Source organism: Calliopsis andreniformis, chromosome 10 (genome assembly GCF_051401765.1).
Source record: "Calliopsis andreniformis isolate RMS-2024a chromosome 10, iyCalAndr_principal, whole genome shotgun sequence".
In the NCBI taxonomy this organism is placed as follows: Eukaryota; Metazoa; Arthropoda; class Insecta; order Hymenoptera; family Andrenidae; genus Calliopsis; species Calliopsis andreniformis.
Genome location: NC_135071.1, coordinates 14,003,311 through 14,029,620, shown reverse-complemented (window position 1 = coordinate 14,029,620; position 26,310 = coordinate 14,003,311). Strand labels below are relative to the sequence as shown.

At 40.1% G+C, this 26,310-nt stretch overlaps 1 protein-coding gene across 1 annotated transcript; it reads left to right on the top strand.

Annotated features, from left to right (window-relative positions):
* Positions 1–9,379: 9,379 nt before the first annotated feature.
* Fd102c (forkhead domain 102C) lies at positions 9,380–10,507 on the top strand. The gene has a single exon (XM_076387828.1). It carries the CDS (start codon positions 9,380–9,382, stop codon positions 10,505–10,507), a length of 1,128 nt encoding a protein of 375 aa, XP_076243943.1.
* Positions 10,508–26,310: the final 15,803 nt, after the last annotated feature.

Genomic DNA, 26,310 nt, shown 5'->3' with positions numbered 1-26,310 from the left:
TCGACCTCTCCGTTTCTTGCAATTAGCGTAAGGTGCATGGGTATACATATAGATGGTTCGTGTGTGTATTTGCTCATCAAGGAGTGTTCGAAAATTTGTGTGCTTCGAAGGAGGTTAAGGAAACTTTTCGCGTAAGATGCTTAAATTTCCTAAAGCTAGTGTTTTGGAGAGAAGCGTGGGTAAGCTCCACGTACAAGCGGATTGGATTAGGATTTGGCGGAGGGCGAAGCAGGTCGAACCCAATTTGCATACCATAAACCACGGTTTCTAAGATTCGGTATGAAAGCAGGAACCAAAAGCCTGTGCCCTCAGTTACACAACTATTCTGCTTTGGGCGTTTCTAGTTGCGATATATGTCCCTGCATTCTTTTCGACTAATTTTCAATCTAGCATCTATCTGTAATCTGGCAGATTCTCAAGTAAACGAATCAGTTGACTGTAGAAATTACTCTGCTATAGCTTGTCTTGATTACTGCAATCTAATTTTTAATATTTTAGATATTAAATCTCACAGACTTAGAAGTAATGAGGGCATTAGTTAATCGTAGAAACTAGTTTCAATTTAATTTTTAATGTTTCTGATATCAGGCCGATAGTTTCACAGATAACTAGAAATAATAATCATAGAAACTAATTTCAATTTAATTGTCACTTTCCTACATATATATTAAATCCTGAATGCAGTATTCAAATTATCCTTTTGTATACAAAGCAATACATTGGAAAATAATGCCATGTCCGAATAATAATGTGAATCATATACGTTGCTCTTAACGGACTGACACGAGAGCACAATAGTTCCAGGACAATCTGAAACAGAGGACACGGTTGTGAACGGCTGTGGCAACAGATCAAGTGTTTTCGTAGGTTCTCTAAATACGGGCTACAGAGAAGTTTGAGTTACTGAGCGGTATTGGTCCTAACACTAGGAAAATAACAATATTGTCAGGACAACTTCTATTCGATCTTCCTGGGTTTCAAAAAGAATTCCAATTATTCTCGAATTAATTTTAACATTAAAACTACCAGACCAGTCAAATGGTCGTGGTCCATAGGTCCATGGAATAAAATTAGAGAAATATATAACTGACCATTGTTTCTATAAATTATACAGGGTGTTCACGTTAAAAGAAGTCACTTAAACATCTTCTCTATTTTTGTGTAACACGAAGATCGTACATATCATAATTCGAGTGGCTTCGAAGAAGAAATATGATAGAAGAACAATCTTTTGTGTAGGATCATTTTTGTTAATTTTTTTAAAAATTTTGTGTTATTAAAAACAGAGGAGACATATAGGTGGCCTGCTTCAGCTTGGATACCCTGTGTATTTTAGCACAGATCTCAAATTTTGGTACCCTGACAAAAAAGATATATTTACGTTAGCCTCGATAGTGTTAGTGTTGAATAAATTTCAAGTTTTCAATATCTTTCAATGAGATTCGATGGCAATGGCGATTTACACACGTTGTTGCACCCCATTTGTAACTTAACCAGCCCCTTAAGCGCCTCACGCAAGCAACAAAAGGGTTTCATCCCCGAAAATACCGGACGCACTGATATATTACACAAATGCTCTTTGCGGGAATAACATAGGAGGGATGGCAGCGGGAGGGAGCGAAAGGGGGTTGCAGCATCAACGGGATCCCATCGACAGTAGTTACGCTGAAATATTCATCCCAAACTTTACCGTCGTTGGCGACATTTGGACGCTAACCATGATGATATCGGAGGCTTTGATCTGGTATTTTTAATCGGCGATCTCTGAGGACGTAACGAAAAAACCGATCGTCAATATTATAATACAGTCCTTATGTGCTGTCTTGCTAACTAGGGTACTTATCCATATTTCTGTGTCTGTACCTATTTTAGAATCATTTTTAAAAAAAGAATTTTTATTGAAAGTGTAATTCTTTTTATTTAGTCTTACATGTTGATGAGTAAACTTGAATAGAAAAAATAATTCCTAGTTTATGTATAAGAGTTCTTTTTTTATAAATGATTTTAATCTGAAGGTGCAGGATTAGGTATAGAGACAGAAATATGGGCAAGTGCCAAATTAGTAGTTTTGAAGTAAGAATATTTGAGAATTGAATATTTCAAAAATATAAAAATTTGATCGATTGAAACCTAGAGGCAAAAATTGAAATATCTGAGAATTCTGGGGAACTAAGATTCATCTTCCCCTCGAAGTAACCACAATCGAGCTTCACTCACCCCACAGTGCCATCATCAACATAACTTCTTTACCTCCCCCGTCTTAGCTTTTCCAAAGGCCCCTATTAGATCCTCGAAAACTCCCCTAAGCACATTTATCATCGATTAGCGTTTTCCAGTCCAGCAAGATGTTAGTGCTCGACTCGAAAGGCTCTCGACAAGACGCTGACTCGTGTAACGACAAAATAACTATTCAGCATTCGAGTGCTCGCGAGGGCCCTCGGCGGGATGCCATTTGTGTTTACACCACCAACCCTCGAAACTTAACCAACCGTGACAAATTTTTCGTGCGTTCTCACCTCTCTCGTGAATATCGTCCCGCTGTGATCCTTCAGAAGGCCGAAACGAGATTGAAAATAATTGTCGAAGGCTCGTGGGCGCGCGAGAATCGGAGCGGAAGTCCTCAGGAGGTTGAAGAGTACCTTCTTGATTCCGGTTGCGGTCGCTGCGGCTGAAACGTGACCATTTGGTCGTGTAACAGGATTAGAAGGGGATAGATTAAATTCGAGATACTTAGCTCAACCATTTCTGCCCCTCTCCGCGCGGAACAGGAGGATTTTCGCCAATATTTTGGGTGTTTAGCCTTTGTCGCCGAATGGTAACCATTGTCGTGTGAAGCGATGGGCGTGGAGTCTCACTGTGAAAGGGAACTGGCTACCTTCTTGTCACGCTCTGGCCTTTTTAGTACGCTTTCCATTGACAAAGGCTCCCTGCGTCCGGTACTTAATTTGCTACACGCACTCCACTGACTCTCGAATTTGCCGCACTCGCTCGGTTCGATGAGAGCATGAGAGCAGCTGGGGAGAGACTGTGACTGTAAATAGATGACTGTATGAATGAATGAGAAAATCTTTACTTAAGGTGTCTACATTTTAGGATATCCGTGTATCATTTGTATTTTCAACACTTGAAAATTTGATAATTTGATAATTCAATAATTTGTTACTTTGATCATTTGAAAATTTGAAAACTTGAAAATTTCCAATCTTGAAAACATGAAAACATGGATAGTTGGAAGCTTGAAAACTTGAAAACTACAGGACTTGAGGATCATGGGATCTGAATGTTTGGGTACTTGAGGACTTGAGGACTTGAGGAATTGAGGCGTTGAGGAATTGAGGACTTGAGGCGTTGAGGACTTGAGGCGTTGAGGACTTGAGGCGTTGAGGACTTGAGGCATTGAGGACTTGAGGCATTGAGGAATTAAGGACTTGAGGAATTGAAGACTTGAGGAATTGAAAGCTTGAGGAATTGAAGGCTTGAGGAATTGAAGGCTTGAGGAATTGAAGCCTTGAGGAATTGAAGACTTGAGGAATTGAAGACTTGAGAAATTGAGGATTTGAGGAATGAGAACTTAAAATTTGTTTATTTTAATTCGAAATTATTCAATTAATTTCTTCCAACTGGTTCACCCAACAATCTCGATTTACTGAACATTCTGAACAGTAATCTGTGATCAAAACGTATAGCCTGAACTCTGACAATTATATTAACAAATAAATGTTGTGGCGAGTACCCCAGTAAACTTTGAAGCCCAGCTGAGTTTGATGCTTCCAAATACATAGCTAATCGGTTTTCAAACTCTCCTCCACGCGTGGGCATGCAATCCGATAAACCAAACTTCAAGATTTCGCACCGGGGCACATAGCTCGAACTGGAGATTGTGCAATAATATATCTCTGGGAAACTTACATCCACGCACAAGCTAACATGAAGCAGTGAAATCAATCACAAGTAAAAAATCTACAATCTAATTACATACTACGTCTAATAGAAGTAAATTAAGTAGATACCCATACGATCCATGTCTCCCTACAACAGAGTCTCCACCTTGCTTCATTACATGCACGTCAGCCAGCTCGGCGACTATCCACGTATCGAGGCACTTGCCAAAAGCGACCAAACTAGCCTTTCTATAGTCACAGGGATATAGTGAATTGGGTCTATGTTCTACATGCACCCAATAGGCTCTTGCAACGACGAACAGCATTGAACAAACTTCTAACGAGCTTGTAACCAACTGGTATTAAAGTTTCGCAAGTCTTCCGAGAATGGTCTCTTTGCAACGATCAAGAGGGTGAGAAGACAAGAAGAGGGAGAGCGTGGTGGAGGGTGAAGGAAGAGAGGAGACGAGAAACACGATGGAACGCAAAGGCATGGCCGAAGAGGGAAGGTCCATTAGCTTTGACGCTACTCTCAAAGAGCTGCCCCAGTTTCTGTCGCGTGTACCGTCCTGTTTCCTAAGCATTCCTTTTACGCGAACTCCCTCTTGCAGAAAAATATGTCCGCGACTCTACGAGGCCTCTGCTTAATGTGCATAATTGACGTGCTCCATGCCGCTATTGCCCCTGGCTGACTCTGCTTTCCGTATTTAAGGTTTGGAAGCCCTTGTCAGGCGAGTGAACAATGAAATTTTGGAAATATTGTGGTATATATACTAATGTGTGGGTTGGGGTGGTATAGTTACTTATGTATAGTAATAATGAAGGTAATGAAGGAAAGGGGATAAAAGAGGAGGGATATTGAGAGGTAAGGTTGCTGATTAGATGTAATGTGTATTGGAAAGAAGTTTGTATGTACGTATATGTAAATAATTGGCTGAAAATTTTCAAGCTTCCAAGTTTAGATATACTTAAGTTGAAAGTTTGATAATTAGAATGTTTAAGAATTTGAAAATTACATTATTTGATATATCGAGAGTTTTTAAAATTAGAATATTTGTGAACATGAAGGTTTGAAAATTTGAAACATTAATAGCTAGAATACTTATTTGAGAATCTGGAAGCTTGAAAATTTAAAAATTCGATGATTCAGAAGATTGAAGATTTAAAAGTTTTAAAAGTTTAAAACACTGATTACTTAAAAATTTGAAAATTCAAGTATTTGGAAGACTGAAAGTTTGAAAATTAAAGTATTTTAAAGCTTGTAAATTTGAAAATTTGATAACACAATCTCTACATATAACAATTAATCTACACTTTCTCACAACCAATAGACGAGTCCCAAATGAGTAACGAAAAATTCTGAAAAATTCCCCCTCTAAAAATAAGCTCAATCCTAATCGTCCAACAATATAGAAAACACGTTTTCACGCGGAACGATGGTAGCAGAGGCAGGGTTGGTTGAAGTGCGAAGGAAGAAATCAGAGAAGCTGTCAATCGAGCGCCATGCATCTGCCACTTACTCTTCGCACCGTCCTCGATCGTTACTGTACCTTTTTTCCCCACAATGACGCTCCATTTCGTCACAATTATCGCCATTATTCGGACGCGAGAGCATTTTAGTGACGCCGCACAATGGACCGATATCTATATACACCTAGCCCATGTCTACATACACGCTCTGTGACTATGTACACGTACACGTGGACGCAGAGGTAACATCCACGACCAAAATTGATCACTGATCCTCTTTTTCATCGCGCTTTATTGTGTTTTGGCAGCCTCGTGTCCGGTTTCCTGCGACCACCATCACTTTCCTCCTAGAATACGCGATAGCTACTAGACCGATCTTATCTATGAACGAGATTGTCCTGTGGACACCTTCGACACCTTGCGTACCCTATTATACGCGTCAGGGAGCAGGCGTATCTGATCGGTACAAATATAGAGTTACTGGTTCGCATAGAGTAAATAGATCGACGGATGCGTCCTCCAGATGTGATTTCTGGGGACTCCAATTTTTCAGGGTCTACGTTTTTAAAGCGTATCAGATAGAAGTATATATCTATGTATTTAGGTACACGTATACTTAAGTTTTGTTTAGAATGGAGGCTTGGTTTGTGACAACTTAAGGGTTGTTAAAATGATTTGCGATCATTTCGTTAAGAGGGATTATTTTTATCATATCGGTGGTCCCAAAAATGGGAAAACTTGAAACTTCAAGAAATTGAAAATTTTTTTAAATTTATTTATTTCTTTAATGTCGTATCTTTGACTTTGAATTTGAAAATTTGAAAGTAGGAAAATTTTGAATTTTAAATACTTGGAAGTTAGATAACTAAAAAATTTCTAAATCTAAATACATAGATACTTTTAATCTTTCGAATTATTTTATTCTTACATTAGGTCTTCGAAAATTTGAAAATGTAGGAAATAGATTTGTGCAATTGGAAACTTTGAAAGTTTGCATTTTAAATATCCGAAAATCTGAAGCTTTCCAGTTTGAAAATTCAGAATTTTAAATTACTGTATCTTTCAAATTTTAGACTCTCAAATATTCTCATTTTCAAACTATCACCCTCTTTGAGTCATTAAATCTCAAAATCTTCAAACGTTCAATTCTTCAAATTACCTTTAAATATTCGAATATTCCCAAGCTGCGAGTAAAAACTTTGATGACTCAGAGATTCAAAGATTCGAAATATTCGCGAACATCGAAAATTCGAAAGCTCATAAGCCCTTCACATACCCGAAGGATTCGATGACAGCGAAACGTGGAAACTTGAAAAAACGACTGTCCCATGCTCCGTCCTCATAGTCTCTTCCTCCTCCCTCCTTCGGCCGATCCCCCGCTCCAAAACATACCAAAAATAAGCCGTTGTGTTCGCGCAGCCCCAAAAAACTAGGAAACGATTCCCGTCGTTGTGATCGCGTGAAACGGTATCCAGTGACGGGGCTATCGTAATTGCATTCGACGCACATGCCTCGATTGATACGAGGTTGTATTTCCGCGGACGGTCTGCACGAACGAGGACCTCGACATCGTGCGTGGCGGTCGGCGAGGGGCAGAGGGACGCGAGGCGGTTATTTGCGGAACGCAACAATTGCAATCAGAGTCGGTGCACGTCTGTAAACGCCATGTTGCAGCTGGACCGGTCTGGAAAAATAGTGTTTTTGTGCGAGCTGAAACGGCAGATATGAAACCAGCATGGCGGATGCTTACAAATAGTTGCAGGGCGGTACCTCTATATAAATGCGCGGTCTCCTTTCTTTTGTGAGCCAGGGTCGGAAAGGATTCTGTGAAAGAGGCTCGTCCCTGCGAGGGAAGAACCGCATAGGGTCCTCCCTCCCCTCCCCTTCCATCCCCCGTTCCTCTGACTATGAAGCTACTCGAATGACCCAGAGATTAATTTTTTCAATTCATGCGGTCTGGATTTAAATACGTATCTTCGAGTTTCGAAATTTGAGTATTGAGAGTTTAAGTTAGAGGGTTATAATTGCCTAAGGCAAGGTTAAATGTGATTGTGTTTGCTTTTGATTTTTGTCTTTGGACAAATTATGATTGTCTTTTTGTATAATTAGATATGTTTGATTATGCATAACGTAATTGCTGAAATCTGAGTAGCGTTCTGAATTATTCTGTGTAATTGAAATCGTATCTATCGCTGTTAATATCTTTTCAATTCGAAGTGCGTTTGTTATGGGTTTGCATATTTTTATTAGAAGCGATTTAAATATGTAATACACTGTATTACTGGTCTGTTTTCCAGTTTCCAAAATTTGGTCTAAACGTGTACTTATAAATTTGAGGGATTGTTGAAATGATGTATTTATTGAAATTTATTGTTTAAATTTCTGATGAAACATATTCATAGTTCATCAGAAAGATATTGATATATTTTTGGATTCAGGGAAGCTATACAAGCTTCGTAGAATTATTAGAAAGAAATGTAGGTATTATCGCTAGTAATAAGGGTCATACTTTTGAATCAGAAATTCAGCGAAAATATAAGGCAAAAATCGTGGAGAATCATCCCTTAAATAGACCTGCCATGCTACCCCTTATCACACTAACACAATATCTCTTTAATTGTACTTTAAATACGTACAAAGTTTCACGAGTTGGAAGTCAGAAATAGGAGCAGGAAAGTAAAAGGTCCCAAAAGTGTTGAATATTTGAAAATTAAAACTTGGGAAGATTGAGAAATTAGAGATTTATACTTCAAATACCTGAAAATTTAAAGTTTTGAATATTTGAAAGCTTTGAGTATTGGGATGTTCATTTAAAAATTTGTTGAATTGAAGGTTTGTTTTATAAATATTTGAAAAGTGGTAGATTTAACCCTTTGAAAGCTTTGAATAATTGGAAACATAACTAATTGAAGATTTGAACTTTAAATACTTTAAGAATTAGAGAATTTTACTCTTAATATTTGGAAATTTGAAGATTTTGAAATTAGAGAACTTGAAAACTTGAAATTGCTGATATTGGAAAAATATTGGAAAACTCTATCTCTACATTCTAAGTCTGAAATAAGTATCAGCATTTCAACAAACATAAAAACTAAAATTCTACTATAAAGAAAACAAATTTTGAAAATGTCATATAGATTTGAAATCTCTTTAAAATAAAATTTAAGTACACACATATCCCACAATAGCAATTACAATCAAAATCTTCATACATTCTACGAACATGCTCAGTCAAGACTCCTTTGCACGCAACCCATTAAATACCTCATAATAAAGCAAATAACTACACGATTACGAAGTAAATACTACTACTTAATTAAATAAATATCTACACTGATATGCATCAATGTTCGCCTACTCAACACCAGTCCCACAGAGGGTACATTTCACCCAATCTCTCTTGATCAACTCCCAAACACTCCCCTATACACAAGGTTACCCAGTCACACAGGACTTCTCAAACTCTCCTCAAACTATTCTCAAACGATCACATATGACTCTTTCGAAATTATTCTATTATATTATCCCCGATTCTGCCTCCCCTAGCCACTGTCATTCATAACGAAACAAGGAACCACAGTCATCTATCTCCACACCCCTATTATGCGACATCCTGCGTCCTCCAAACTCTTCATATCGCAGATTCGAAAGTAACGCTCGGCTAAGGTTCGCAGCTGTCCGAATAAAAGACAACGACATCAGTCGATCCTCACCACCGCCCCCGGTGGTGGCTTACGGAGTCCAGGATCAATATCCATAGTGGTAGGTGTGGCGAGGGGTTCCATCTTCGGCCGCCCTCCAGTGCTTATTGGTCGGAGACCCGCCACAGGGTTCAGGCTGGCAGATCTAACCCGTCTGGGGAGCGGGCGGAGCCAGCGACAGTAAGAGGGGACACAGGGGCCCTGGCGGACAGTCGAGTCGTAAATCATGACCAGTCGCTCGGCAAACAGGTTGACAAACGCGTCAGTGGTTCAGTTAGGATTCCAGTGAAGTTCATGTGAGACCTAAATAAGACCCAAAACTCAATCATGTGCAGCAACGAAAGTCCTCCGCCGAGCAAGGAGCCCCTGGGCCTGGGGAACCCTATGACAGGCTTCCTGCCTGGCCTAGAACACTACCGTTTACAACTCTACCACTATGCCATGGCAGAGAGACTCAGGCTGGCCCAGCAGCTGCACCCTCAACACTCCAGTGTGCCTCCAACCAGCGCACCGCACCTGGGCATGGGCCCAGGCTTCCCTGCCCCGCTGCCTCTGTACCCAGCGGCAGCAGGATACCCTAGTAGACTAGCCTTGTCCATGGCCCTCCTCCATCCCCATCATCAGAGGATCCCAGAGGAGCCCAAGCCTCAGCACAGCTACATTGGCCTCATCGCCATGGCAATCCTCTCCTCGCCAGAGAAGAAGCTCGTGCTCTCGGACATCTATCAACACATCCTGGAACACTACCCCTACTTCAGAACTCGTGGACCAGGCTGGAGGAACTCCATCAGACACAATTTGTCACTGAACGACTGCTTCGTGAAGTCTGGAAGAAGTGCCAATGGCAAGGGCCACTATTGGGCCATTCATCCTGCGAATCTCGAGGATTTCAGGCGAGGGGACTTCCGCCGACGCAAGGCTCAGAGGAAGGTCCGCAGACACATGGGCTTGGCAGTGGATGAAGAGCCTGATAGTCCTAGTCCTCCACCGCTGCCAGCTACGCCGCCGCCGCCAGCGACGCTTGGACCACCTGTGTCACAGGCTGTGCCTGGGATTTGGAGTCCTCATCAGCAGCAGGGCTTCCAGAACCAGACCCTGCGGCAAGCCTCGCTCTTCCAGCCCTCCAGGAAGAGACAGTTCGACGTGGCCTCTTTACTCGCGCCTGATGACCAGCAGATAGAACCTGACCTGAGACCTGCGAAGTCGAGGAGGTTCAGCTGTAGCGAGGACGAGCTACATGACCTCCAGGACGAAGAGGACGTGGATATTGATGTCGTCGCTGAAACGAATGTTCTTCCTTCGCCTGGCACACCTAGTCCCGACTCCAAAGTCGTTTCCTCAGGCGACCACTGGACCAGCCAGAACGTGCAGACCAATCTACAGCCTGGCCTGCACATGCATGGGCTGCAGGCTAGGAGTTACTACGTGCCAGCTACCTCGGGGTCGGGAGTCTAATTGTGAAGTGGGATTGGCTGAGTGAAGGTGATAATTCCCAGCGACGGTTCTCGGTTTCCTGTCCTCCTAGGAACATCTGTCATAGCTACGAGTCCTAGAGACTACTTGGGGTCTAGCTGGTGCTAACTAGTCGTGCCAAATGGAGACTTGGGTTCCTCTGTAGGCCAATCACCTTGAGGCTGAATGTTAGTCTAATTGTGTATAACCTTGAGCATATACACCCCTTCGAGGGCTACCGAGCCTAACTTCCGCCGAGCCTATGTGGTGCAATATGATTTCTCGCTCGTTCTATGGCAGCCTCAAGTTCCTGTCGGTGTTCCCGTTGCTTCCGGGTCAGATGGACCTGTATTTGGACCCAAGCACCACCTTAGGGGGAATATATGTGTACTATACGAATAAGTGTGTAAGAGAATATTTGGGGACTTAGGGGTAGAACCACTTCCTCTCAATGTACCATCGATGAAAGATCGTAAGCTCTTTCCAGAACTTGTACCAGTACTTATTTAGGTTTCAATGTTCAGTGCCTCTGATGAAGGGTTGTGGCAAAATTTTCGAGCAAAGACTGACTTCGGACAAAAAATAAATTTGATTTATTTCAAATTTATGGAGAAGAAGAGTCTCGAAATAGAGATTTAGCAATGCAATGTTTAATTGTTGAAACGTTCTCCAGGCGTCAAATTTAAAAAATAAGTGAGGGATCATCTAGGATTGTTATAGTATTTTAAGTATAGAATTTTAAGGTTTATGTATACCACAGTAATGGAAACTACGATTCTATCTTCTACAATTTTTCTGAAATTTGTTAATTGATTGCACAGTCTACCGTCGCTTCTCGATGAAACTTTCTTACATCTCGCAAGCTTCTGTCTACAACTTTGGAAGCTAATAAAGCATCCAGCTCTCTTTGAGAATCTCTCGCGTCGCAGAAAAGCAAAGAAAGTTTCAAAGAGTTGGGGTGCATGAAATACTTGAAAATTGCTACTGTGATATTTGATAACAAAGCTATAATCTGGTTGTGTGTAAAAAATTCAAGTTTCGAAGTTCACAAATTGTAAAACTTTCAAAGTTTGAAGCTTTAAGTTATCGAATTTTTCAATTTTTAAAATTTTCAAGCTTTCAACAGTTCAAGTCTGAAAATTTTCAAATTTCCGACAGGTCGAGTCTGAAAATTTTCAAGGTTTTAAGTACTTAAGATTTAAAATTTTAGTTTTCAAGTTTTCCAATGTTAATAAAAGCATACTTAAAAAATCTGGCAAGCTTCTTTGGTCCACGATTTTAGTAGCAGATATCATCTCTCCGTCGGTGAAGAAATAAAGGTTTCAAAGCTTAGTAACAAACGAGACACGAAGAAATGATTACCTTAGCGTCAGATAGCAAAATCACAATTTTGCTTTGAGAATCTTTCATTTTACCGAGGAAGCAAAGTAGGTTTCAGAGTCTTGAGCCATATAAAACTCTCAGAAATTGCTATTATTGAGTATTGCTATTACACCAATCCTCGTTAACAGCTCAAATTGACAGAAAATTTTGCCACAATCTTTCGCGAGAAATAGAATAGTCGAACTTTGGATGGCTACTATAGGAGATCCATAACACTAACTCGTTATAACAGAAACACGTTCGCGAGCCTCTAGTTCCCAGCTGCAGCTCAGTTTTTCAGGGGTAATTTTTGTAAACCGATTGTTGCTAGCTCCACTCACTGCGCTGTGGAACCATAGACTCGCCTGTGCTCTTATAACGTGTTATATCGCTATAATATACTTACTTAAGTAGAGCCACTCGAATTCTCGTTTTAGACACTGGTTTTATAAAAAAAAAAACGGTCTCAGTTCCCTCCAATTGACTTGTTTTGCGTCGAACACTTGGTCCAGTCCAAGTGAGGCTATGCAGATCGATTTTAAACAAAAGTGTCAAAAATAGCGATAATGTCTTATAGCGAGAGCGTGATATAAGTCAATGCCTCGAGGGATCGACGTCATCGAGGTCATCGTCGGATTCTACCCGCTATAGGTTCGTGTAAATAGGAAAGGAACCGAGAGAATTTCGTACACCTGCCCATTTAGGAGTCCGATAGGGCATTGCATCAGACTGAAACGTCGCCTGTTCAAAGTGTATAAATCGTTTAACATAGACCACCCTTTATTATCGTTCGTGTATCGTTTCGATGACGTTCTCCGCGCCCCTCTGTATGTATGTATATGTACCTATCTATGTATCGCGAGTGTTGTAGTTACTCGTAATCAAAAGCCGTTTTTTAACACAAATATCGACATATCTCTTGGAGCACGGAGCTCTCTGGAAGTTGAATAAAGTTTCTGTTCTCACGAAAGCTGTTTCCTGTTTCTTCAAGCACCCTACCTCGTTGAATACGCCACATTTGAGAACCGATTTGCGAATTCGTGATTTTCGAAATTTACTTTTTGCCTTTTTTCAGGAATAGTGTACGTAGGTTTAGGTTTCTTGGTATCTCTGCTGTTTTATTTAGGTCAAATACGAGAAGAAATATAATACTGCTGGTCACAGAAGTTTTATTATTCATATATTATTTAAAGCATAGTTATTAGAAAAGCTTGTTTTCAACTTTGAATTGAGTTTGTCTTTTGCGATTCTAATAAATTCATTCTCTATCCATAGTTTTTTACTGGCTTCGTTTTTATACCATTTTTGAGTTCGTGAGCTTATAGTATTTTCAAACTTGAGAAAAGTAAATGATTAATTCAAAGTACTCAAAATTACAAAGTTTTGACGCTGAAATACTAATTGTAAGGACTTTAACTGTACTTAAAATAGGTATGTGGGCAATTCTGCCATTTTCAGGTCGATTACTTTCTCACTAAAAAATGCATCGTACAATACATCTCACTATAAATATCTCCTTCTGACTATTAGCTAATGGCTTAACACACGTGGCATTAGCAATGCGTGAAGATGAGATTTGCATATTGCGTTAAAAAAACGAAGCACAACTTCATGCTTCAAACCTCATTTAGCAAAAAACATATATGTTATGTACACCTATGTTAGACATATACGTTTGTCGATAGTCCCGGATTGTTGTAAACATTTTTCAATAGTCGTTAATGTGTATGCGCATAGCTATTGTGAATATTTATCTTGGCACCGTAAATTATTAATTCAAGCGCTTATTGTACTTTCAATCACTCCTCCTAGATAATACTGTCATGCTTCGCCAGTTGATAACAGGCGAAGTATCTCAGCATAAAAATGAGACAGATAAGGGTATATGACATTTCAAATGAGCTTATAACGGCGTTTTACTCTTGTTATCGGCAGATTATTCCTAAAGCTGTATTTAAACTCGCTGCGATTTAAAAAAGGAGTCAAAATTTAGTATTCCACGAAGTTTTTCGAAGAATGGTATCCATGTTAACTTTTGTTAGAAACTTTTTAGTTAAATATATCGTTGAAAAAACTTCGAAAGCTTGTGAAAAAGGTCGAAGTTTCGTATTTTTTTAAATATCCCAGAGAATGTTATATAATATCTTCTTGAACAAAGTTTTTAATTGAAAGCTACTTTTGTATAGCAAAGATCTACAAAGCAAATACTACAGTCACTGCACTGTGTGAGTAGAAGGAAGTAAAAATTTCCATATTTAGAGTAAATTTTACTTATTATTGTGCATATAGGTGTTTATTTATTAGTATATATTTCTATTGTATATATACAATTAGTTATTTATATTGTTTACACACAGTAAAAGGTTTCAGAAGTTCGTTAGTTTTTCGAACTAAAGTTTGGTTAAATAAGATACTCTCTCAATAAGATTATTCTCTTAATGAGATTACTCAGTGAAATAGCAGGTACTTTTATCAGTGTTCTTTGGTAAGATTCGCTAGATTTCCTGACAAAGTATCCCATTGTCTCTCGGTTCATCAAATGAAGCCCGAACGCGATCGCATTGCCAGCGTCGACTTAATCCCCACAGAGCAACCGCGCAAAGGAAGGGAAGCCTGACAATAGGAACGAAAGCAATTTGTTAAATATTGCTTTCGATGTTATAAGCGACACGGATGCAGCAAGTAGTTCGTTTAAACAGAGGCAAAACTACACTTTCAAGTCTCACGTTCAAACTCTCTGCGCCTGTTAGTTTTGGGATGTTTGGTTTGCTTCAGAGTGTCCTCTAGTATCAAATTCTTTCAATCACTCTATTCTTTACATATTTCTCTTTTCTTTTATTTCTGACTTACTTTCTATTATCCTCGTGTCTAGGAAACTCGATCTCTCTGATCATCTCAGGATAATAAAAATTGCACCCCTACAGTGGAAGAATATAATAAAATTCGAGTCATAAATATGGAATGCTTGGTCCTTCGACTCCCAGGCTCCAAATGTTTCCAAAGCTCAAACCAGCAAATATCTCACCTACCTAGTTCCTCATCGAAGTGGGTCGTTCCAAAATTCGTCTATCTTCTCACACACAATGTCTCCCACAATCAAGGTTCCCAGAATGTTCGATGGCCGCGGTCGGGGTGTTGAGAAAACAGACAAGGTAGCGTTTGCTCGCTGGAGCTATCCAAACTCGCCTCGGTTTGTTGTTCCAAACCCCCTGAGCGAACTATCCCTCCAAGTTTTCAGCTGTTTAACAAATAATGACGTAGCAGGGCAGAACGAGATCACAGAACCTCGATTCACGAGTATTGCTGGTTCTAAATATGGCCACAAACTAAATATTGCTGGATCTAATATCTCCTCTTTTGGAGTCCATGGAAACCTTCCTGAGAGTTGAAACGACAGAACAGGAACTTCGTACATGGAACATCCAGCGCCTCGAGGTGTGATAAAATTCCAAAAGTGCGCAAACAGGAAGGAGACCGTCATTTTCGCTCTATTTTCATGTCGCTCATATTTAGACACAAAGGAAGGGATCAAATTCGATATTGGAGATAAATTCGAGGTCCTCTGGAGCCGTATTTAGATCAGATTGTCGGATCGACCGCCTCGCTGTTTGCCGCGCGCTTGCAGCATGTCACACACACATGCAACGTGTCACAAGCTGCAAGTGCACAAGCGTGCATACAATTTGCAACTGGCGAGTACCTGATTGGTTAGATGTTGGAGGACAGTAGAAGGGACGGTGATCTTGTTACCTCGATAGTTGTTAGCCAGCAAATGCAAATACATTTGCGGCTGCGCAGATTAGTACCGAGTGCACTGCGCAGTCATGATCGTTTTCCCGCCAAAATGTTGGTGACAGAGTTCAGTTGTTATTAATGCTAGGGTAGCAAGCGTTTTGGACTTCTGCAAGCATGGGATAAGCATTACAATTTTGGAGTCCTTTCTGGTGTACTAGGTAGAGTGTTGAGATTCATTACTGTTAACTTAGAAAGTGTAAAGCGACAGAGTAGTAGAAAGCTTCACACAAGCAAACTAGACGTAATTAGTTGCTACACGAAGCATTTAAAAAGTGCTACTTTGGTACGAAGCAACGAAGCTACTATTTTGCTTTGAGAATCTCTGGCATCAAAGATTAAAGATTTGCTTTATGAAGAAGAAAAACAGATTCCGCAGGATTGAATCACGTGGAACCCTAAAAATCCTTATTGCTGTAACCGAAACAACACTATTCGTTAATATTACGTACTTGCAGGAAATTTTGCTATAATTCCTCAGCAAAAATAGCCGATCTGCTTCCTTTATAGTAACTTCCAACTGCTTTTTGAGAGTCCTCTTATTGCCCTCAAATACTATCGATACCATCGAGGTATGTGTATCGAAAGGAAAGACCGCAGCTCTGAAAAGCTTCAACCGCAAATCTCGTCTAGGCACTTTTCACACAATTGACCGTCATTCTTTCGATAGTCGAGTATCACATTGAGGAATCGAGGAAGATCGAATCGAGGCCTCATTCGACGTTGAATGAGCGTTTCCCGTGGGACTCGGCGGCCTCAGTCAACATTTTCGTCCCGCGGCGCAGGTAAAATATTAGCCGATTTCTGGAGTGGCAGACAGCAGCGTAAAATGGGATCGAGGAACGGTGCGCGCGCGCACGACCCTCCTTTCTGACACTGGGGTCAGGTGTCGTGCGCAATTCTAACGCCTAATAATCTATTCATGCCTGCCAGCGGATGTATTTTTAGGATCGGTAAATAAACCTTGAATACCCCATTTTTCGAAACGGGAGCAAAATTGGCATGTGTGATGCCATTTACACTCTCGTCTGCCTATTTAGGCACTTCCTGTGATCGGGGCTCGCCGTCACTGTCAAACTCGAGGGAATGTGTAATGACGGTTGATGGAGTTAAAAGCAGAGGAACTATTTTTTCGAATATCTTTCGAGAACTAAAATAAAAAAAGAAGAGCATAGGAAAAATAGGGAAGAAGAAACTTGAAATTTGTAGCTATTTTAATTACTTCTTTCTTATTTTCCTTAATGCTTGTACTGATCCAAATTGTTTAAAATTCATGACAAAAATATGAAAAATCTCAAGAATTTCTGATTTCAAACTCACTACTATTAATTTCGGGTAAAGTATTATTAGAAAAGGGGAAAGTTTTTCAAAGGGAGCTGAAAAGACTTAAGGCATCCGAGGTATCACAGTATTATTAATTGGACGCTACTATTAATTTCAGCTAAAGTATTATTAGAAAAGGGAAAGTTTTTCACAGGGAGCTGAAAAGTCTCGAAAGGCGATTCAGAGTTATCGACAGCGATCAGCCTTAAGGCGTCCGAGGTATCACAATATTATTAATTGGACGCGTTGGCGCGTGAAAATCGTGCATGCGCAGCGCATTAACGCACGGATCTCGCGCAATTATTTTTCCTCCAGAGCGACTCCTTCGGCTCGATTGTCGCGAACAATTGATCCAGCTCCACACGCATCAGAGGTTCCCGCGGCGAAGGCAGCTGCGCTTCGATTATTTCTCGCGAGACACAAATACGCGAATCGCGAGCACAATGGCGCGAGAAACATTTCACGGAAGCAAAACTCAAAAACGACTGTTGCAAACCACTTTATTATCGGTCGCTCGGTTCGAAGTAATTCCTCTCTGTGGGCGAGCTTTCAGCGAGTCTTCACACGCGAGCGATTTTAAATCTGCAATGGAGGAAGAAAGAAATGGAGGATTTTGATTGGCTTTAGACCTTTCGAACTTCTGGTGGACCTGGATTTGTGAAAAAAAATAATGAAAATTCATGACATCTAATTATTGCTGAAAATAATTGGAATGATCAGTTTTTTTATTATAAATTTTAACTGTTTTAACCTGGTACAATTTGTTTGATTTGATTGTTCTTCGAAAAAGACGAAAAATTGCAAGTAATCGTTTTTGTTATCTACTCTGCAGTTTTTTATTTCATATTTTAGTAATACAGAGAAGGAAAAGTCGAGTTGAAATTTTACATTGTTTTGTTATTGGATTATGTTCCGTATACATGTAGCAAACTTTATTTTCGTAAGCCACTGCTATAGCTAGCCGTAATTTCATAACAATAGTTTAGCGCTGAATTTCCTCCACGAGAGGAAAATCGAAGCGAAACTGTGCGCATTATCTTCGCCAATTTCATCGCCCGCATGAATCCCACAATTCGCCTCGTGGAATGTAAGAAAAGTTTCTATTCTAAATTTCATTTTGTATAAAAATATCTCCATCTAAACTAAAAATTCTAAGTCAGAAAATTGAAAATCGAAACATACTTTCTATCAAATTCCTCGAGCTAGAAACTGAATAAAAACTAGAAAACTGAAAATTTCAGGCTAACTCAAATTCTATTTTTTCAAGAAAAAAGAATATTTTTAATATGGTTCTGCGCAATTTGTAACTTGTTGGGACTAGTAGATCAAATGCAAAGAGAAAATAAAAGTCGCGAATCAAGAAAAAAAGCAGCAAAAAATTCATATCGATACGTGTGACATCACGATGAGGCGACGCCAATGCTTTCTTGAATTCGAAAATGTCAAAATGTACACAGTGGATACAGTGCCGATAGCGCATCGACGACAAATGCGCGTTCGAAATTGAATGCAGTCATTGATTGATTCGAGCAATTCAGAGCTGGCTGCAAATAAATAATGCCGACAATAACGGCTCGCTGAGAGTTTCGCTCTGTAGAAAATAGCCAAATCCTTGCAAAGCATGGCGTTTCATAATGCGGATGTCGCTGGAAAATATTTGGCAACAGTGGTGCTCGACTGAAACTGTTCATTCATATACAGGGTGGCTCCCTTAAATTTAATCTCGAAATTATTGTATATTCACTGTCATTGAAAATACGTATTTCATATATAGGTAAGGAAATAGGTACTGTTATTTTTTGTTTTTTAGTAGGTTAAAACTGTCCTAAATAATAGTAAATGTTATGAAATTCTAACTTAATTGTAAGAGAAAATTTAAGTGATATCTAGAGTTACAACGTGTTTATTTATTTATTAATGGGTAAAGACTCTTTAGAAAACATATATACAGGAAAGTCATAAGGTGACGATTATCTAATACAATATTAAAAAGTTTTTCACAGAATTTATTAACATGTCTAATTATTCTATTAATGCAGTTGTGATCACCATGAAGAGTGCTGTGTATTTCACTATGTGTTAAGTGGGACCCAGGTACACATTCAAATGCAGAGTAATGAAATTTAAGTTTGGATCAAAATGAACCTGGTATTTATTTTTCAGTCACTATGCCAGTTCACACTTTCAGGATTAAATTATTTATGTGGGAAAGATGCACTATAGAAATAGGAAAAAAAAAATCATTCACGATGTCTAAATATCCATCTTTTCAGAAACATTATCCGAAATACCAGGAAAAATTCACAAAGAAAATTCTACGGTCATTCCATCACTAGTGCTAATTCAAGCTCCAGGTTCTCAACGCATGTCACGAAAATAAATAATAATATTTCAACATTCTGACGACTTCTCGAACACCGTCTGAAGCATAATTTCCGCGGAACCACCTATGCACATGCTATTTTCTTCGAGAGGACTCATGGGACACTCGAGGACCCTCGATCGGTCGCATTTAAGGGTGTAACAGAGCGCATGATCGAGCCACCGTTGCGGTGACTCTGCGAATGGCCTTAAGGGCCTGCCTCTCGAGCAGGAGAATAAATCGGAAACAAATTCGGCGCGGAAGGGTCACCGGGGGGCCACAGTGGATTGTCTCGTGCGACAGACGTGATGACACTCGCTCGTGCGTGAAGCCAACGGATTGGATTCAAAGTGGTCCGTGCGAGGCGTCTCGAGAGGGCCACACGCCTCTATGCAGCCTGAATTTCGAATCCCCGTAAACACCCCTGTGTATTAAGACGCCTACGTGGCCTGGCGAACACTGTGCCAGACGTCGAACGTTTAGAGCGCAAGGAGAATTTACCTTTTCCTACACTTTTCAAAATATCCTAGCTACATGACTCGAATTTCGAGGGCACTCGAGTTTGTCCTGCATAGGTGTGGAAAATAATCCCTGGAAACAGTTTCACACTTTCTGAAGTCTTCTAAGGTGGCCAACCAAGAATTCTTAAGATTTCTTAGCAAGACTCGAGAAAATTGATTTCTTAAAAAATAATAAGTCTATCTTGTTTAAGATAAACACTCTTCCTTATGAGTCACAATGAAAAGATGATAAATCAAATAGGAACTATTCGTGTCCCCTGAGAAGTCCCCTCGAATGCATTGCACGTAATATATTCCAAGAGACTTCTCACGAGACAAGAATAGTACACCTCACTAGCAGAATTTTTTCCAGAATGTAGGTGGTCTTATAAAACAGCACTTTTTAATTATTCATATAGAGACTTTGGTGGGGACGTAAGAGAGAGCAGCGTGCTATTTCAGGGTTAATTGTGTATACCTCGAAGCAGGGAAGTGTCCCAAGTGTGTCTGTATTGTAAAAAGCAGTTTAACGCTCGATGGAGGCAGCAGACTGTTAAAGCGTTTTCGGTGCAACAGGCAGGAAGCGAGGAAGAGGAGGCAAGAGTCGCGGCTGGGTTTTCGAGAAACGTCGCCGATGTTTGCCGCGGCCAAAGTGGTCTCGAGTGGCGTCCATTAGCCGGGCACGCGGTTGCGTTCTCCAGCGTGTGGAAAAGTATACGCTCGAGGGGCAAAGAAAGCCGTGCGTGTGCAAAGAAATACCGTCGAAGACATCTCGATTGCATGGCTACCGGGAGCCGCACGGCAAACAGACCAGAACTTTGGTCCCAAGACTCAAGTTATATACATATATACATATATACACGGTGACTCTCATTAATATTCAGACGCTAATATAATTTCAACTCCTAAGCTTTAGATCTTGGATGAATATAAAACAAGCAACAAAAGTGTATTAAGCTGTGTATAAACTGGGATATAATCAGTGGAGATTAGGGTTGCCATACGAATTCCCTCTTTAGGTATGGTGGAGGAGATTGGTAGTTAAAGGAAGAAGTAAGGGTGTCCTTATTGGTACATATAGGTCTAGTCCCTAGACTCTAGAGACGAGACCCTAGATAAGACAGCTGATATTTCTTCCCTCTTATTCCCAAGGAGGGAATTCGTATGGCAACCCTGCTGGAAGCACTGTAATCTGCAAGTCAGAGGACTGTCGTCGAATTAAGTACATATTTCAGATGATCGAGATCCTAGTATATTCTAATTTTTAAAAGTTAAATAATGTGTAGTTGGGAAAAGTGTTTTCGAGGATTCTAACTCTGTCTATATGCAAGTTGACATGCATATTAAAGTACGTGTACATATACAGGGTGATTCTCTCATTAAAGGACTCAAACGCAGTGTCACAGCTCAAATATCGCAGCGATATACATATTCTCATTTTCTTGGCATTTTTATTTCGGCACTCTCGTTTTCAGCTCACATTTATGTGAACACAGTCGTCTTCACAGTAAATGACATAGGCTTGCCAAAGACACAGAGACGATATTAACCAGTTATGTCACTGTGAAGTGTGAGGACCTATCGACAGATCATATAAATAGATACGGTGTTATTGCTGCTGTGTTTAAGTAGCGGGACAACTCTCAAGTACTAACTTTAGCAAAAGAATCATTCTATAAGTACCAGAAACGAGAAAATTATTCTTTTATGAAAAAATGACTTCCTGATTCAGCTTGTAGGTACGTGATAAAAATCCACAAAGTAAATTCTACGGTCACCCCATTGTGGAATATATAAGAAGACACGAGCGAAAAACTTGAGAAAAATAATCTAGTGACAGTGTCAAATTATATTGAAGATACTGTCTATACAATTACAATATCAAAGATAGTTCTCTATCACTAAGAAGCCAAAATTTGTTATATCATATACAAGACTCCTTTCCAACTGATTTACTGAAGAACAATTATTCTTAATCTTTTGTGAGGGTGTTTATTTTCGATAAAAAAAGAAGAAAAACAATAAAAACGGGTTACACTTCTCAAGGAGTCAATTTTCGGGCAGTGACAGAGATCAAAGAATGATTCACGGTAGCCAAGCAGTGGGAGTGTAATGTTCGCATTAGCAAGCTGAATGCTCGCTGCTGGGGCTATCCCGAGAGAGCGCGGGGCAAAATTTTAGCCTGAGGCTAGCTAAGCGGATCCCCGAGGGACACGATCGGCACCTCACCTCCCAATCGGACTATTCAGCTTTGCCTAGTCTAAGACCTACTGAATATTACTGTGACAGTATATAGGAGCTACAGTGTGTTTCGGTACAAGATTTCGATTTAAACTTAATCAAGAGTTCGTAGAACCTAAGACACTTTCTAAAATCAGTTTAAGTATTACACTTGAATTTGTAGACCAAGTGGAAGAACAGTTTCGTCATCGAGCTTTTATCGAAACAAAACTCTAATAGTCTAATTATGACTATGTTATATTTGAAAGATGAAAGCACCAATAACTGTTTCAATCATCGAACCAACTTTTATAGGTCATGCTGTACACAGACGTCCCAGGCATATTTCCCATCGTCAAAAGTCGCTGTCACTGTATCCATGTAATGACAACTGTCACAGAAGTCATAGACCCAACGACTTTCGTAATTTTTCTTTCGACTTTCTCGGAATGTCACCGTCTCCTAACGAAGTGACGAGCACCTGTCTGCAGATGCAATGATCAGGCATTCTGCGCGCTCGCGCGCGGTGACATTTGATCAGTAATTAATATTAACGTCTTCATGCGAGGCAAAAAGTCTAACGACTTTATTCAACGTCACCGGCCCTGTAATTACCCGCAGGCTGGTGATGCTGGGCCCCCTACGATTAACAATCCCTCGGTGATTACCAAGTTAGCCTAAATAGGGTATAGTGTTTAGGGAGAGGCTACGTGGACCCAATGCTAATCCACCCGCAGTAAAGACACACACTCTTCAGGGGGTGGCGAAACACATTGGAAACAGTGCCTGTCGCAAATTGCGTCGAGTTACTGCGAGCAAGGCTGTGGTCTTCGCAGTAGCTGGGTCGCATATGGAGCTGTGACGGAGCAGTCTACTTTGCGAGTGGACGAAAAGGGATGCTGTATTAAGATCTTATCAGTTGTGACTTCGTGACATTTTTGCGAGTTCTTGAATTTATGCGAACTGTTTTTGTCGCTATTTTTTAGAACAGATTTTGGAGAAATAAAAAATGGCCGTGGATATACATTCAATTACAGAGTCGCTAATTTCCTAGAGTCATTAAGTTTGTCAAATATGCTTTCATTGCGAAAGCCCATTATAGTGTCAAAACAAGAAAAACGAAGTGTATGTAATATTTATAAGCTGCGAGCTCTTAAACAGATGTTTCGAAACGTGGACAGGTCTTGGGAGTAGACACATGTAATTACACTTGCGTCTACTCTTTTTACCCTTTCTCAAAAAATTTTTAAAATTTCCTATAGGGACATTTATCTGAAAAAGTTTGTATAGTACATAGTTCATATTGTAATATGAATACAGTTTTTTGAAATCGAAACGAATTTTCGAAATCAAAGTGAACGTTTTAAATCAAAGTGAATATTTTAACCGAAAAATATGAACCTTCCAAAATTATAGAGATAAAAAAATGTGAATTCTAAACGATCAAATTTCACCCAATTTATGTACCTACATAATTGGCCTCGGATGGCCAACAATTTCTCCAAATTCGTTAACACAAGTGTATACGACGTTCTAGAAACAGTTTACGCAGCAGACAACGACTTATCTCGATCGTAGTCGTCGTCGCGCATATTTCCCTCGAAATTCCGTTCACGTGCAAGATGGCGGCCGTAGTTTGCTCCCGGCATGCACCGCCCCCGACTCTGTTTCCCCCCCTTCACTCTGCCCTCCTCCCCAGCAGCCTCTTATCATCCTTCTTCCACCAGCTGGCCTTGCCCTTTGAGAGACGGAAAGACAGACGTCGACGCTCGCGTCGATGAAGCGTCCCAACAGTTTGCGACGTCGCCGTGCTTTCCACGAAAACGCTGCAAAGCACGTGGAAACGGTGGCTCCGCTACCAGCGAACCTATTTGCTGGGTCTTTGTAAAATAAACGCTCGAGGATGTGACCCTGAATACTAATTCCACGCCTGAACGGAAGATTATGTTGGCTACGATTCGCTAAACGCTCGGTGAAGCTGGTGCTGTGTTGTCTCGATGGAAGCCTGATGATACAGTCGAGTCTATTTATTTTTATCAGTTATCTATTTTTTTACCTGGTCCCAGTTTTTGAGGAAACGAAATTCAGGTTACTAGTGTGCAAAGGTGATGGAGATGAGTCTGTATCGATAAGCAGGCTTGTAGTACTGTATACAAATTCGAGGGCCGTTCTTAGGGAGATTCGATGTGGCTAGTTTTTAAACAGTGTGGGAATAGTGTAGAAAAGTAGCTAGAGATTCTTTAGAGGGGGAGTTCTGTAGAGTTACTGCATTTTTCAAGTCGTAGTACATGCTTAGAGACTTTAAGGTCGTATTTCTAAGACACCCTATAGGGCGCTGAACACGTGGGTACACAAACGTGTTCGAAATGACCTCTTGTTTGTCGTTTTCATGGATGCTACTGCCGCGTAATTGAGTGTCCACACTTGAGAGGTTCACGAGTTGACACAAGAACGATAGAGGGGCAGGTATCGGTGGAGCGACCGTTAGCAGAAATTTTTATGTCCTAATAATAAAAGCAACAATATGGTTAACCGTATTGAAATAAAAATAAAAATTGAATTTAATCTAAAATTGAAATATTCCAGAAACCAGATTAAAAACAATTAAAAAATGTGCCTACCCTCAAATGAGCCAATTTGTATTGAAGCAATGTGAGTTGTAGCTCCATATTTTCAGGTCCAGTAGTAGAATATTCGACAGAATCAAACTCAGATTTCAATCAAAGGCAGGTATCGTAATTATATACGAGCAGAGATGGAAATTGATACAGACAACGGTCAACAGAGATCATCAACGATCATTGGCGATGTTATTTTTGTTCAACGAGGAAAGTGTTCCTCGAATGGAAACTCTCTTTTGTAAGAATTTCAAAGGTTGTATCGGTGTCAGCGCGGCACAATGAGATGAAAAGAAAAGTTCGACTAATTCGACGAGATGGAGCCCACTCGGTGGGTAATTTTCTGCGATGAGTCGGACAATTCTCGATTTTGAAACGAGGTTTCACTTTAATACTGGCTCGAGACCTTGGAGGTTTGGAGGCACTCCAAACATCGTACATACCACTCGAAGGGATTACAGAACAATCATCGTAGAATTTGTTTTGAGAATTATTGCTTGTAGATATCTAATTGTAAGTAGTTTTAACGAATAATTTGTACGTACAAGGTGTATCGAGGTGTAGGATGCTTTTTGGAGTAGGTATGCTAATTTAAAGATATCGAAGCTTGAAACGTTAAAATTTTGGGAAATTGAAGACTTACATTTTAAATATTTGAAGATTTGAAAGTTTGAAAGTTTGAAAATTTTTAAATTTGAATATTTGGTAACTTTCAGTACTTGTTTAAAATTTCGAAAATTCAAAAAATTTGCGACGTGGATTTTAAATATCTTGAAATTTGAAAACTTGCATTTTGAATATTCGAAAATTTGAACATTCAAAAATTTTTTCAATTTTAAAATTAAAATAGAAAAAAGTAGGTAACTATACGAGACAATATTCAAGTTTCCTATTTTCAGTTCGAGTATTTCAAACCATACAAAACCTCGATTTGTTTCAAATAACAGCAATTTCAAGTATGTAGTACTACGTACTCGCAGCATGTAGTGACCGTAGAATTTGCTTTGTGAATCTTTGCGATTGTGCTCTTATTTGAGTATGTACACGTTAGTACTCATAATAATATTAGTAACCTAATACTAATAACCATCGCCAGTAGCATGACTAAACTAATGGTACTAATATACCACAAAACACAATAAAGAATAAAAATATAAAAAAGATACAATAGAACGTTCGTTCTCAAACATCAGCTCCCCCGATTTCCCGATCGCTTTTTCGTTTCCCACTCGCCGCTAGACGTAAATATGGCGGGCGAAGTTTCATCCCTCTTTGTGTCTCGGGGGCAGCAGCCCCGCCCAGGCTGGTATTCCACCCCTCGGCAAAAATAAAGGAGCAAACGCGGCGGCACGCAATCGTCGAAACATTTTTCACGCTGCCCGTGTGACGAGGAGAGGCAGAAGCAAGACAGAAAGGCAGAATCGAAGGGGTGGGGGCGAAGGAAAAAAAATGAAGAAAAAAGGGGGGAGGAGTGAGAGGGCGACGGGATCGGTAAAACGCGGAGAATGCCGATGTAGGAGGAGGAGGGTGTTCGAACGAACGCAATTTGCATGATTTTGCATTTTTAGCGCGTCCATCGGGTTTCGGCTTCCTCCCCGCGTTTTCCGCTTGCTTTTCTGGCTGCAACGG

Coding starts and splice junctions, on each gene's coding strand:
- Fd102c (XM_076387828.1), top strand. CDS start 9,380: ATGTGCAGCAACGAAAGTCCTCCGCCGAGCAAGGAGCCCCTGGGCCTG.